Source organism: Oncorhynchus nerka, linkage group LG15 (assembly GCF_034236695.1).
Source record: "Oncorhynchus nerka isolate Pitt River linkage group LG15, Oner_Uvic_2.0, whole genome shotgun sequence".
Classification (NCBI taxonomy): Eukaryota; Metazoa; Chordata; class Actinopteri; order Salmoniformes; family Salmonidae; genus Oncorhynchus; species Oncorhynchus nerka.
In genome coordinates this window covers 58945107-58958129 of record NC_088410.1, presented here as the reverse complement: position 1 = coordinate 58958129, position 13023 = coordinate 58945107, and the positions used below count along the sequence as shown (strand labels likewise).

Here is a 13023-nt window from a genome sequence, read left to right as displayed (position 1 = left end):
CTTACAACATTTTTGAAAAACCCGCTTTGTCATTATGGGGGTATTGTGTGTAGATTGCTGATATTTTTTTGTTTTGTTAATCCATTTTATAATAAGGCTGTAACATAACAAAATGTGGAAAAAGTCAAGGGGTCTGAATACTTTCCGAAGGCACTGTATTTCACATAGATACAATACATGGTCTTATTTGTTTATGATCACAATCTATTCCAAACAATGAAATATATGACATGCTGTTCAAAACAAGTTGATTATTTGATAATATAGTTTGATATGAAATGATCTATAAATACAGTATAATACTCTCACAACATACAGTAGCTTAGATATCTTTGGCTTTACCTTGTTACAATATCATCCACCATATCTGTATGATAACCCTATGACACATGTAACAGCAGTTGAACTTTGCATTTGATTTGGACAGCAAAAATAAATAAATAATCCAAATTTGATTTGAATATACTTTCTTCATTTTCATCACAAGGCAATATGTGATTGATACGGCATAAACAGGCTTACAGGGATTTGTAAATATTGGTCCTAAAAAAATAAAAACATAACTTCACTGATCAGTGTATATGGGATTCACCATTAAATATTTATGTGGATTACATTCACCCTTTCAAGATATGGGACCCACAACATTGCATTTTCTTCTGTACTGGTAGACTAAAAGTGCACACTACTTGATGCCAAAGGCACATTATTAAAATGAACATCTTTCAAAGTAAAGACAGTCCATCCCTTAGCACCCTTTGTACATAAAGCTTTCACTCAAGCCACTCAATACTACATAATTACATATTATAACTTTAATGGGATCTCTGTGCTCAAAACAATAATTATTCTCTCCAAGAGTTTATTGCCGAAAATGGACTTACTGTACTTTCATTTTAATGAAAGGGAATACACCATCTTTGCATGCTTTTTCCAAACCCAAGACGATGGAAAACCTGGTTTCCTGTGGGAAAAAGGTATTCTGACCTCAATTGGATCTCCCGGTTAATTAAGGTTAATTAATTAACCATAAATAGTACTGTGGTCAATGGTAGAAGTCGTAGGTCATAGGTAGGAGAGCAGTAGGCCTACAGGGCAGTGGAGTGGCAGACCTCTCCCAGCTGATACTGTGCCTGAGGGGCAGGTAGACCCTGCTTGTCCTGGCCCCTGTAGTTGAGCTTGTTGAACTCGTTGGCGATGGCTGAGAGGGTCTTCCCTTTGGTCTCAGGCAGAACCAGGCCCACGTACAGAGCAGACAGGAAACAGACAGCAGCAAATGGGACGAAGCAGAACTCACCCAGCTCACTCTGCAGAGAGAAAGAACAACAAAAACGAGTCTGTGTGTGTGTTTGTATGCGTTTGTGTGTGTGTGTGTGGAGGGTGGGTCGTTCCGCCAATTACTTGCCTTTTGAGTATTGGAACTTGATGAAAAAAATGTTTTATTTCACCTAATTTTAACATTTTGTTAAAATGTTCAACTTAATAAAAACATGTTTTCCCATCTCAAGAGATTCAGTTACAAAATGACTATAGTAAGTGCGTACTAAAGTAACAGGGTTGACCGTAACAGGGTTGACGACTTCATCTTAAATCATACATAAATCCCCTTGTGACAGGGGGAATGGAAGCTTGTTGTGTGCAACAGAGAGGGGCAATTGAATGCAAGCTTCACCCAAATGTTTTTATTGTTAAAACATTTCTGTCTTGTAAATGTATAGATTTTTCCATGTGGTCTATTTGAAACGGCACTTATTTGATATAACAAGCTTTTAAAATGCAATATTTTTACACAATTTCTACTTCTATCAAAGTGACGCAAAAGGAACTCGTTTAGTAGAATGACCCTGTGTTTGTGTGAGCGTTTTTATTTATTTAACCAGTGAAGTCAGTTAAAAACAAATTCTTATTTACAATGACGGCCTACCCCAGCCAAACCCTAACCCGGACGACGCTGGTCCAATTGTGTGCCGCCCTAAGGAACTCCCAATCACGGCCGGTTGTGATACAGCCTGGAATCGAACCAGGGTCTGTAGTGACGCCTCTAGCACTGAGATGCAGTGCCTTAGACCTCTGCGCCACTCGGGAGCCGTTTGTGTGTGTGTGTTTTTCACCCACCACCAGGAACGGAAAGATCATCCCCATAATGAAAAGGTTGATCCACATCATTGAGCCAGCTATCATGTAGGCTGCTGGACGGGCAGTCTGGCTAAAGATCTCTGTAGGGAGGACCCCTGTCACTCCAGCTGTAGGCAAAGATAAACACAGACCTTACCAATACCGATCAATAATGAGATGAGTGTACTTTATTCATCCCCAAGGAAAAATACATTTGTCATCCTTACAGCCATTGTTGAAATGAAATCACAGTTTATTTGCACAGACCCTTATATATGATCTACAGATGCTCAAACTATCAACAAACTGTCAGCTGCAGCTCTGTTGGATACTCTGTAGTGTGTAGGATAACATACTTAAATGCCAATGTAATTCCCTTCAATATTAGCTAGTATTTCTAACTGACTGGTCTAATAATATTAACGCTAAATATGAATATTAAAGCTATTGAAAGGAAGAGACTGGCTCACCTGGGCCCATGCCAAAGCTGAGTATATAGGTGAAGATACAGGCCATACTCAAGTAGGGCATCCAGTCCACCTTGTGCTGTTACAGTAAAACAAAGAACGTAGTTATCAAGTCGAAAATAGATGATTTAACAAGTTTATTTGTATTTTATTTTTTATTTCACCTTTATTTAACCAGGTAGGTTAGTTGAGAACAAGTTCTCATTTACAACTGCGACCTGGCCAAATTAAAGCAAAGCAGTTCGACACATACAACAACACAGAGTTACACATGGAATAAACAAACATACAGTCAATAATGCAGTAGAAGAAGTATATATGCAGTGTGTGCAAATGAGGTAGGATAAGGGAGGTAATGCAATAAATAGGCCATGGTGGCGAAGTAATTACAATATAGCAATTAAACACTGGAATGGTAGATATGCAGAAGATGAATGTGCAAGTAGAGATACTGGGGTGCAAAGGAGCAAGACAAATGAATAAATACAGTATGGGGCTGAGGTAGTTGGATGGGCTATTTACAGATGGGCTATGTACAGGTGCAGTGATCTGTGAGCTGCTCTGACAGCTGGTTCTGAGGAAGATATGAGTCTCCAGCTTCAGTGATTTTTGCAGTTTGTTCCAGTCATTGGCAGCTGAGAACTGGAAGGAAAGGCAGCCAAAGGAAGAATTGGCTTTGGGGGTGACCAGTGAGATATACCTGCTGGAGCGCGTGCTACGGGTAGGTGCTGCTGTGGTGACCAGTGAGCTGAGATAAGGCTTTACCTAGCAGAGACTTGTAGATGACCTGGAGCCAGTGGGTTTGGCGGTGAGTATGGAGCGAGGGCCAGCCAACAAGAGCATACAGATCGCAGTGGTGGGTAGTTTTGGTGACAAAACGGATGGCACTGTGATAGACTGCATCCAATTTGTTGAGTAGAGTGTTGGAGGCTATTTTGTAAATGACATCGGCGAAGTCGAGGATCGGTAGGATGGTCAGTTTTACGAGGGTATGTTTGGCAACATGAGTGAAGGATGCGTTGTTGCGAAATAGGAAGCAGATTCTAGATTTAATTTTGGATTGGAGATGCTTAATGTGAGTCTGGAAGGAGAGTTTACAGTCTAACCAGACACCTAGGTATTTGTAGTAGTCCACATATTCTAAGTCAGAACCGTCCAGCGTAGTGATGCTGGATGGGCGAGCAGTTGCTGGCAGCGATCGGTCGAAGAGCATGCATTTAGTTTTACTTGCATTTAAGAGCAGTTGGAGGCCACGGAAGGAGAGTTGTATGGCATTGAAGCTCATCTGGAGGTTAGTTAACACAGTGTCCAAAGAAGGGCCAGAGGTATACAGAATGGTGTCGTCTGCGTAGAGGTGGATCAGAGAATCACCAGCAGCAAGAGCGACGTCATTGATGTATACAGAGAAGAGAGTCAGCCCAAGAATTGAACCCTGTGGCACTCCCATTGAAACTGCCAGAGGTCCGGACAACAGGCCCTCCGATTTGACACACTGAACTCTATCAGAGAAGTAGTTGGTGAACCAGGCGAGGCAATCATTTGAGAAACCAAGGGTGTTGAGTCTGCCGATAAGAATGTGGTGAAGCCTTGGCCAGGTCAATGAATACGGCTGCACAGTAATGTCTCTTATCGATGGCGGTTATGATATCGTTTAGGACCTTGAGCGTGGCTGAGGAGCACCCAGGACCAGAGAAGGTGCGGTGGATTCGGTGAAGGAGAAATGGGGAGGCTTGGGCGAGTTTCTGTGTGTTTGTGTGTGTGTGTGTGGGGGGGGGGGCGCAGGGCTGTTGATCGGGGTAGGGGTAGCCAGGTGGAAAGCATGGCCAGCTGTAGAAAGATGCTTATTGAAATTCTCAATTATAGTGGATTTATCGGTGGTAACAGTGTTTCCTAGCCTCAGTGCAGTGGGCAGCTGGGAGGAGGTGGTCAGATTCTCCATGAACTTTACAGTGTCCCAGAACTTTTTGATTTTGTGCTACAGGATGCAAATTTCTGCTTGAAAAAGCTAGCCTTATCTTTCCTAACTGCCTGTGTATATTGGTTCCTAACTTCCCTGAAAGGTTGCATATCACGGGGGCTATTCGATGCTAACGCCAAGTTAAAAAATATATATAAAAAATAAAGTAATTTTCCTGACAACTCAGTTCTATCTTGCTGAATCAATATCAGTAAAATTGAAAAGATCTGACTTTGTTGCAGACCAAAGGCTGAGGTCCAAAAATAATTGAGCTAAATCGATATTAATTCAAATGAGCACCACATAATACCACTGATTGAGTGGGCTTTTTAAGAGTGTCCTGTCGCCTTACAGATTTAGAACCTGAATTGAGCCAGTTTGCTACAGCAGGGAAATAATACTGCAGCAAGAGGAAATGTGAATTATGATGTGGATTATCATTTTTTTGTAGGGATTTGATACATTTTTCATGGGGGAAAATCAAGTCTGACCTTTTAACGTGGAAATTACAAACTCGAAGCCTTTTTAAACCTTTGAATACACTACAAGTTTGCATTTTCAGCCGTGCAGAAAAATTCTCAGCAACAGAAGAGTGATCAAATTAAGATCCTACAACTGTACCTGACTACACCTATCCAACCACCCACTGCACCGACACATGCAAAGCACAAAGTAGAATCACCCCTCCTAGTGGATAGAGTGATGTGTTGTCACAACATGAAGAGGAACAGGGGATTCAAAAGGGTATGTTTACTTTTCTGCCTGGTACACAGCAACCCAAGCGTGACTACGACACAGATGCACCATGTCAGACTGCTCTCCTTCCATTAGGTTGAGTACGTTCGCACTTCAGAAGTAATAGAGTCCCAAAGGTCAATAAAACCAATGAAATTAGAGACTGGGACATGACTAGGACATGGCATTTCAGCCACGTATCTCCATCATCTAGTTTCAGATCACCTTTTGATTTCCACTCGCACTTTTATTTTCGTACATTGACAGGGGAAGAGGATGACATAAGAAGATAGAATACCTCAAAACACAGAGCTATAGTGAAGACAATGGCCCAGACCGTCATTAAAACGTAGCCTCCCATCAAAAGAATCTTCCTGCCCTGTCGCTCAATCAGCAGGTTCTGAGGAGGATGCAAACATTACAATGTATATTAAAATCATGTCATTTTCAGCCCTGAGGTTAGCAGTAGACGCAAAAGAGAGGTGTTTCATTTTCTTTTACGTCTCTGGTTACCATGAGGTGAGCATTTTATTTTTTAGCCTTGGTGTGAAAAAACATTAAAAAAAAAAAAATCTAATCCAAACAGAATGCCTAGAAAAGCACTTTAACAGCTCTCAGAATGCAGGAACAATTTTAAAATGTAACTTTTCTTACAGAGCAACTTTTTCAAATGTCTGGATTAAGGATTTAACAAGAACAATAACAAGAGAGAGAGAGAGAGAGAAAGAGAGAGAGAGACAGGGGTAAAACAATCCCTACTTGCCTCTGGGGTGGTTAGTTAGTTACCAATAGTTACACAACAGCCACATTATTACTCAGGAATACTCACACATATTATACAGGCTGTGAATTCACATGTACCAGTGCATATGGTGATATACTGGATCATATCCGGAGAGATCCCGGACTCTTTAAACACATAGTATGCATAGAAGTAGATCTGTTGGAGTGAAAAAGAGAACATCACATACACTGTACACACAGTAAGCACACTGACAGAGTACAGTGGCTGCTGTTTCAGTTATGATGATTTTTGAATAAAAACAATGCTTTTTTTCTATCGTTTTTTAAAAATCAAATGAGTCCCGTCCTTATCATGTACTGACAGAGTACTGACAGACTGACTGAGCATTTCAAATCATTACATCAAATGACCAAATTGAAATTGTGTTGTTGATAAGCTGATTCAGCCGCAAAGCATTTAGCATATTACTGCTCTAATACCCAGTCAGCTCTCTCCCTAGGACTTCCAGCTGCCAGCCCCCTGGTCTAAATAATCCCCTGAAGAAAGAGAGGTACTGTAATTACACAGTCATCAGTTAGGGACTGTGAGACGTAGCATGAAGGCAACTAAGAGACTGCAGCAGCACTATTAACTTGGCATGGCCTTGGACTGACTACACCTCTTCATTAAACCCTATCTGAAATACAAAACAACACGCTCTCTTTCAAATAATCGTTTGGTGTCTCACATTGGGATTCGCTGGATAAGCAAATCACTACAGAAGGTCCAATCTCACGATGTTTGTCGCAGACAGACAGGTCACGTAGTGAATGAGGAGAGACCCTACTCATTATACGTTGCCATGGCCCCGCCCTCTGGTCATTCACCCCCTCTAAGCTCTCCTCAGCACGACTTGATCCCCGTCTCCCTGGTTAACTGTTCTCCAATGAACCGTGAGCTTTACGCTGCCGGACGTAGGACCTCAGCTTCTCGTCTCTAGTTTTGAGAACTGTCCAAAAGTAACGTTTTTGCTTTGAGTAGAATACTTGCTCCAACTATCCGGTGGTAGCTAGCGTCACACACCTAGTTACTGCAGGTAGCCTACTGGTTAGAGCATTGGGCCAGTAACCAAAAGATTGCTGGATCAAATCCCCGAGCTGACATGGCAGAAATCTGTCGTTCTGCCCATGAGCAAGGCAGTTAACCCACTGTTCCCCGGGTGTCAAAGACATGGATGTCGATTAAGGCAGCCCCCCGCACCTCTCTGATTCAGAGGGGTTGGGTTAAATGCGGAAAATACATTTCAGTTGTACAACTGACTAGGTACCCCCCTTTCCTTTTCCCTTACACTGCAAAGCTAAGCTACTTGGTTAGCTCGCTGAAAATCCAGCTCACCTCTACTAGGTCTTCATACCTGCCCAAATGGTAGAATTGCTAGCTTCCTCCTCTCGTCCAGTAAAACCTACGTTCATGCTCACTAACCCCGAGTCCTGTGTGCGTTCATTGTAAGGAGTTGCCAAGGACGAAAACTATGTAGAGCATCCCCTCTTCAGGGCTCCTCACAGCCGCAACAAAGTCCCACCCCGCTGATTCCCTTGGAGGGAAGAAGGGGCGACCGACCTAGGGTTCTAGTAGCTGAGGTAAGAAGACACATTTTCAGTCCCCACCCAGTGTCTCAACACTTCCCTTTGTAATAAAAGTCTCCGTTGCATCCAAGCGTCTTTGGTAAGTTAAAAAATACAATAAATGGGCAACTCGGCTGCTACTGCCTGTACTTATTGGGGGGGGGGGGGGGCACACATATAATAGGATACCTGGGTGTCAGACTGGATTCTCTCTCATTCCGGGCTAGACTATCAGATGGACGGGGGGTGGGCACAGATCACAAAGATAAGAGTGGTTAAACAGGTTGTGGTCCCCACAGCTCCGCCCCGCTCACATAAACTACCCTGAAACTGATGACAATGTTCCTATCTCCGAAACACTTTCTGCCTTCTCTTTCCAAATGGTTACATCCTAGTCAGGACAGACAATACCACTGTGCTAGCATACATCAAAACGTCAGTATGGCCCTCACTCTCTGCAGCTATACAGGTTCCCTTTTCAAATATTATTACGTGGAGCAGCGCACACCTCTTCTCAGTGGAGAACCAGATCTGGGAGAGATACGTTGGAGCCAGCGTAGATCTCTTGGCGTTGCACAAAAGACGCACACTGCCCTCTGTTCTTTGCGCTGGCAGGAGACGCACCACCAGGGGTGGACGCGCTGGCACACCCCTTATCCCAGCGAATCCCAATGTGAGACACCCCACTCTATTATCAGAGAACTGGCATTACGAAAGTAACCTTAAGTTATGTACTCCTCCCTAACTCCCGCAGCACTACAACTGTAAAGTACAACCACATGTCATCATCACCAGCATGCATTTTTAACAAGGAAATGTAAACCCGTCTAAGCACAGTGTGAAATATTGATAGCTGATATCACATTTCTAATCAAGTTTGCTGTGAGAAGGAGGGGTCAGCAACACTGTGGCCAAAATTGTGTCTGAGCTGGGTATGCTCTACTGTCAGAACAATGGTGTTCTTTAGAGGTAGGTAACTTTGATCCCAGAGAGAGAGTTCTCAGTCAGAAACCCCAGGACCTGCTTACTCAAAACCAAACATCTGAGAAACCCAGTAACTGTGGGGAGAAACCATGCTTACAATAACAATAGAAGTCTGCTGGCAGGAGTCTGCTTCTTACATCATTTGTAAGAGGGTAAATTAATAATAAAAGGACATTGCATCATCATTCACCACAGATATTATTTGTGATTTTATGCGACACATGTGGCCTACTTAATCCACTAGAAATTAAGTTCCCTGTTGAAAAACACAATTATTTAAAATTCTACGTTTTAGTTCTAATTCACAAGTTTTTTTAGTAACTCACGGAGTCGTTGCCACAGAGTTGCATGGCGCTGCTGAGAGTGATGATAGAGATCACCTGCCAGCGCACATTACGGTCAGCGAACAGCTCCCAGGGTCTGCTGGGCCTCAGGCCTTTAGCCTCAGCCTGCTCCTGGAGGATCTCATCCAGCTCTGGTCTCTGGACCTCACAGCCACGCAGACGCCTCAGAGCTAACATACGCACACACAGACACATACACGTGGACGGGCAACATGGATTTCGGAAATACAAATGATGGCAAAGTACACAGATGCACATATAAGATTTAAAGACTACCCCTCCCTGCTGACGCAGAGGTCGGCACAATGAACCTCCACAGAACCTGCTCATGCTTTTACTGCATATCTCCCTAACTCACATACAAGAGGAACAGAACAACATAGACCATGATTTGGCTCTCCCCCTACCTACCATTGATACAGGCTTCCTTGTCCCCCCGGTCTATGAGGAGGTATCGAGGGCTTTCTGGGAACCAGGGGAGAGTGAGGAGCTGGATGAGGCCTGGGATGGCATTACTGGCCAGTAGGTATTGCCAACAGGGCTCACTGCCCAAGATCTCCCTGGAAACATGACACCATCAAATGAAATACTGACTTAATTAAAACAAAGTTTACAACTGCAATTATTTCCCCAAACAAATCACACAATCCATTGTAGTGCTAGATTTATGTGTAAGTAACACTAAATTGCAGGCTTATTTGGTAGCCTCTGAATGCTTTGCTTGGATGTTTGTCTTATGTGTCGGTGTGTTGTATGTTGCCTACCTGAGGCCCACGACCTGTCCTAACACCACTCCAAACGCTGTGAAGATGGCTGATGACAGGGAAGCAGCCCCTCGCAGGTGCTTGGGAGCACTCTCACCAAAATACATGGGTTGCACATTCATACTGATCCCTGTGAAAGGAGTGGATCATTTCTCTACTGTCTGTGGTTTCAGTTTCTTGCATCAAACATAATACTGTAATTGTACAGCTGCTTGTCTTATCTATATCTACACTTTACATGTCATTGACATTTAAAGACCTAAGACAGCAACAAACATACAACCAGTATTACACTTTTTTTCTCTATACACAACGTACAAGTAATGCAGTCAGTTGCACAATGAGCATGGTTTGATGACATGAGAACCCCCATTTGAGAACCCTCTGGTTGAATATACAGTAGATACCAGCATTGATTCCAACCAGGACCCTGGAGATGATGATCATCTCAAAAGACTTGGCAGCTCTGCTGGTCAACGCTAGGAGTGAACTCAGCATCAAGAAAATATTATTCAACAGCATAGTCTTCTTCCTGTGGGAGCAACACAAGGGGGTTAGAGTAGAGTAGAATATAGTGGAGTAGTGTAGAGTAGAGTCGAATTTAGAAGAATAGAGTAGAATTTAGTAGAGTATTGTAGAGTAGAATTTAGTAGAGTAGAGTACAGTAGAGCAGAATAGAGTCGAGACAAGTAGAATAGAGTAGAGACGAGTAGAGTAGAATTTAGTAGAATATTGTAGAGTAGAATAAAGTAGAGTAGAGACAAGTAGAGTGGAGACGAGTCGAATAGAGTGAAGATGAGTAGAGTAGAATTTAGTAGAGCAGTGGAGTGTAGAGTAAAGTAGAATATAGTAGAGCAGTGTAGAGTATAGTACAATTTAATAGAGTAGTGTAGAGTAGAATTTAGTAGTGTAGTGTAGAGTATAATAGAATAGAGTGGAGACATGTGGAAGTGAGTATAGTAGAATAGAGTGGAGATTAATAAAGTAGTGGAGACTAGTAGAGTAGAATACAGTGGAGAAGAATAGAGTAAAGTGGAGATGAATAGAGTAGAATATAGTGGAGACGAGTAGATCCAAGTAAATCTTGAGTATCAATTAACTTATACTGTAGTAATGATGTTATAATTACGTTTATGCAAATACTACTATCTGTCCAGATATCATATATGCCCTGGCGCCAGCCTGCAAGGTTCAGTGTGCTCTTTCAGCCTTGAGAAACATAAACACCACCACATTGTTCATTAACTGACTCCACTGTGAAGAGAAATCATAAAGTAGCCTTGCTGTCTTCAGCGACACTGTGTCTATGCTCTCTTTGATGCAACCCCCTTCTACATCTGACCCATAAACAGATGAAAATCTTCTCATCAGTCACTAAACATTTCTCTTTGAGACATTATATCACTGATAGATCCCAGGTAATATTGAATGCTAAAGCACATAGTGAGCTTTTCAGTGAGGGCCACATATCAAGGTTACCGCACATCCTTGTGTCAATATCTGACATTGACATCGCCTTGACATTGATGACATTACCTTCCAATGGTTATGATCATGGATCCAGATATACAATAATACATTATTACCTTCCAAAGGTTATGCTCATGGGTCCAGCTATAAGAGCTCCGGCCAGCCCTCCCAGGGAGTAGATGGACACAATGCAAGTCCAGACCAGAGTGACCTGGTAGTTCTTCAGCTGCACGTCCCAGCGCTCCCGAAATGTCTCGTTAACAAAGTTCTGAATGAACTGAAAGGAAAGGTCAAGTGTGGTCAAATACACTCAAGTGAGCATGTGCACACACACATACATACACAGATTGTATTTGTTTATTTGGACACCCATTAGCTTTAGAAGAAGCAGCAGGTACCCTTCCTGGGGTCCAAACACACACACACACACACACACACACAGGTGTGTCAAAATAACCTTACTATGGTGGGTGCGTTCATTATGGCAAGGTTGTAGCCATACTGAAGAGTGCCTCCAATGGCACATGACGTCACCATTAACATCAAGTTTAGATCATTGCCCTGTCAGTACAAACAAGTATTAATAAAAAAGAAACCACAATGATAGGTTGTTCACTTTAATAAATATTGGAGATGTACAATAGTGCACAGTACTTAGCCACCGAGTATTGATTTACATAAGAGAATTAGGAGAAACACTGTGTTATGCCCCCAGTCCTATATTTTCAGGTCCTATTCGAAAAATAGGCAATGGGAACAACAGTGCACGAAAAGAACATGCCAATAGTCAGAATAGTCTGACTAACTGGATAAATGTCAATAAACAAAAAAAACACGTTCACATATTACATTTTTCTAATGCATTTTTGTGACTATCATTATTTTCACATGGGGGAAAAGGTGCATTTTGCTAAAATAAGTTTAACGCGACACCACACTACATTACACGGTCCATAAAAAAATATATAGCCTATTACGAAATAAAAACAAAATGACTGTACCTTTTTATCCACTCCAACATGCGACATAGCGAATCGAAAATTATATTTTGTATTTTTAAGTAGAAATATAACAGCGGACCTATTCAAGTCTTTGCAAAATCCTTGAATCATACAGGTTGCCAGGACGCAGAGCGCAGGACTGTGGACATCACCGAACTCCCCAACCCCAACCTTCTGAAATACTGTATAAGTACAGTATCCACTCCCCCTGCACGTGTGTGTGTCACGTTTCGTGTGACACCCAACTCCTGTTATGTTAAGGGAATTTTTAACTGTTCATAAGGGAATATGAACTGTCAGGTTTATGAACTGTCAGGTTTATAACGTTGACCTTCACGTGGGTGTTATCCAACTGTAGGTCTCATACAATACGTTGTTATTCTCTATACAATACCTCAGATATGGAATATGGATCGCCTCCCACTGGGCAGAGACGTAAATTCAACGTGTACTCCACGCTGGTTCAACTGACGTGGAAACAACGTTGAATCAACCAGTGTGTGCCCAGTGGGCTGTTGCCTCAGATCAAAAATGTAATCGCACTAGGCTATTCACCGGTCACCTCGCTCGAGTCATTTACCTATACTGTGGAATTTGTCTCATATCGTTCTCAAAACATTGCGGCATCATAAGCCTACCAAATGTTTGTATAGCAGTTTATTATTATATGCAACGCATTTGCAGAATATCTGCCCAGTCTTTCTGGAAATCAACTTTCATGCCGTGTCGCGACAACGAACATTACAGGTGCGTGCAGCTTGCTCTAGTCCAGTCGCCAACGTCCGATAAATCATGCTTCCTGTCGATTTACAAATGCTGGACCATGTCTGGAGTTAT

General features: G+C 42.4%; 1 protein-coding gene across 1 annotated transcript; it reads right to left on the bottom strand.

The window, feature by feature from the left end:
* Positions 1-138: 138 nt before the first annotated feature.
* On the bottom strand, positions 139-12345 carry slc2a11a (solute carrier family 2 member 11a). Its single transcript, XM_029682902.2, has 12 exons — positions 12187-12345; positions 11648-11746; positions 11302-11462; positions 10123-10247; positions 9716-9845; positions 9363-9511; positions 8934-9121; positions 6104-6214; positions 5573-5674; positions 2586-2661; positions 2116-2243; positions 139-1307 (listed from the first exon to the last, which is right to left on the bottom strand). Exons 1-12 carry the CDS (start codon positions 12295-12297, stop codon positions 1089-1091), a joined length of 1599 nt encoding a protein of 532 aa, XP_029538762.1. The 5' UTR covers positions 12298-12345; the 3' UTR covers positions 139-1088.
* Between the last annotated feature and the right edge of the window lie 678 nt (positions 12346-13023).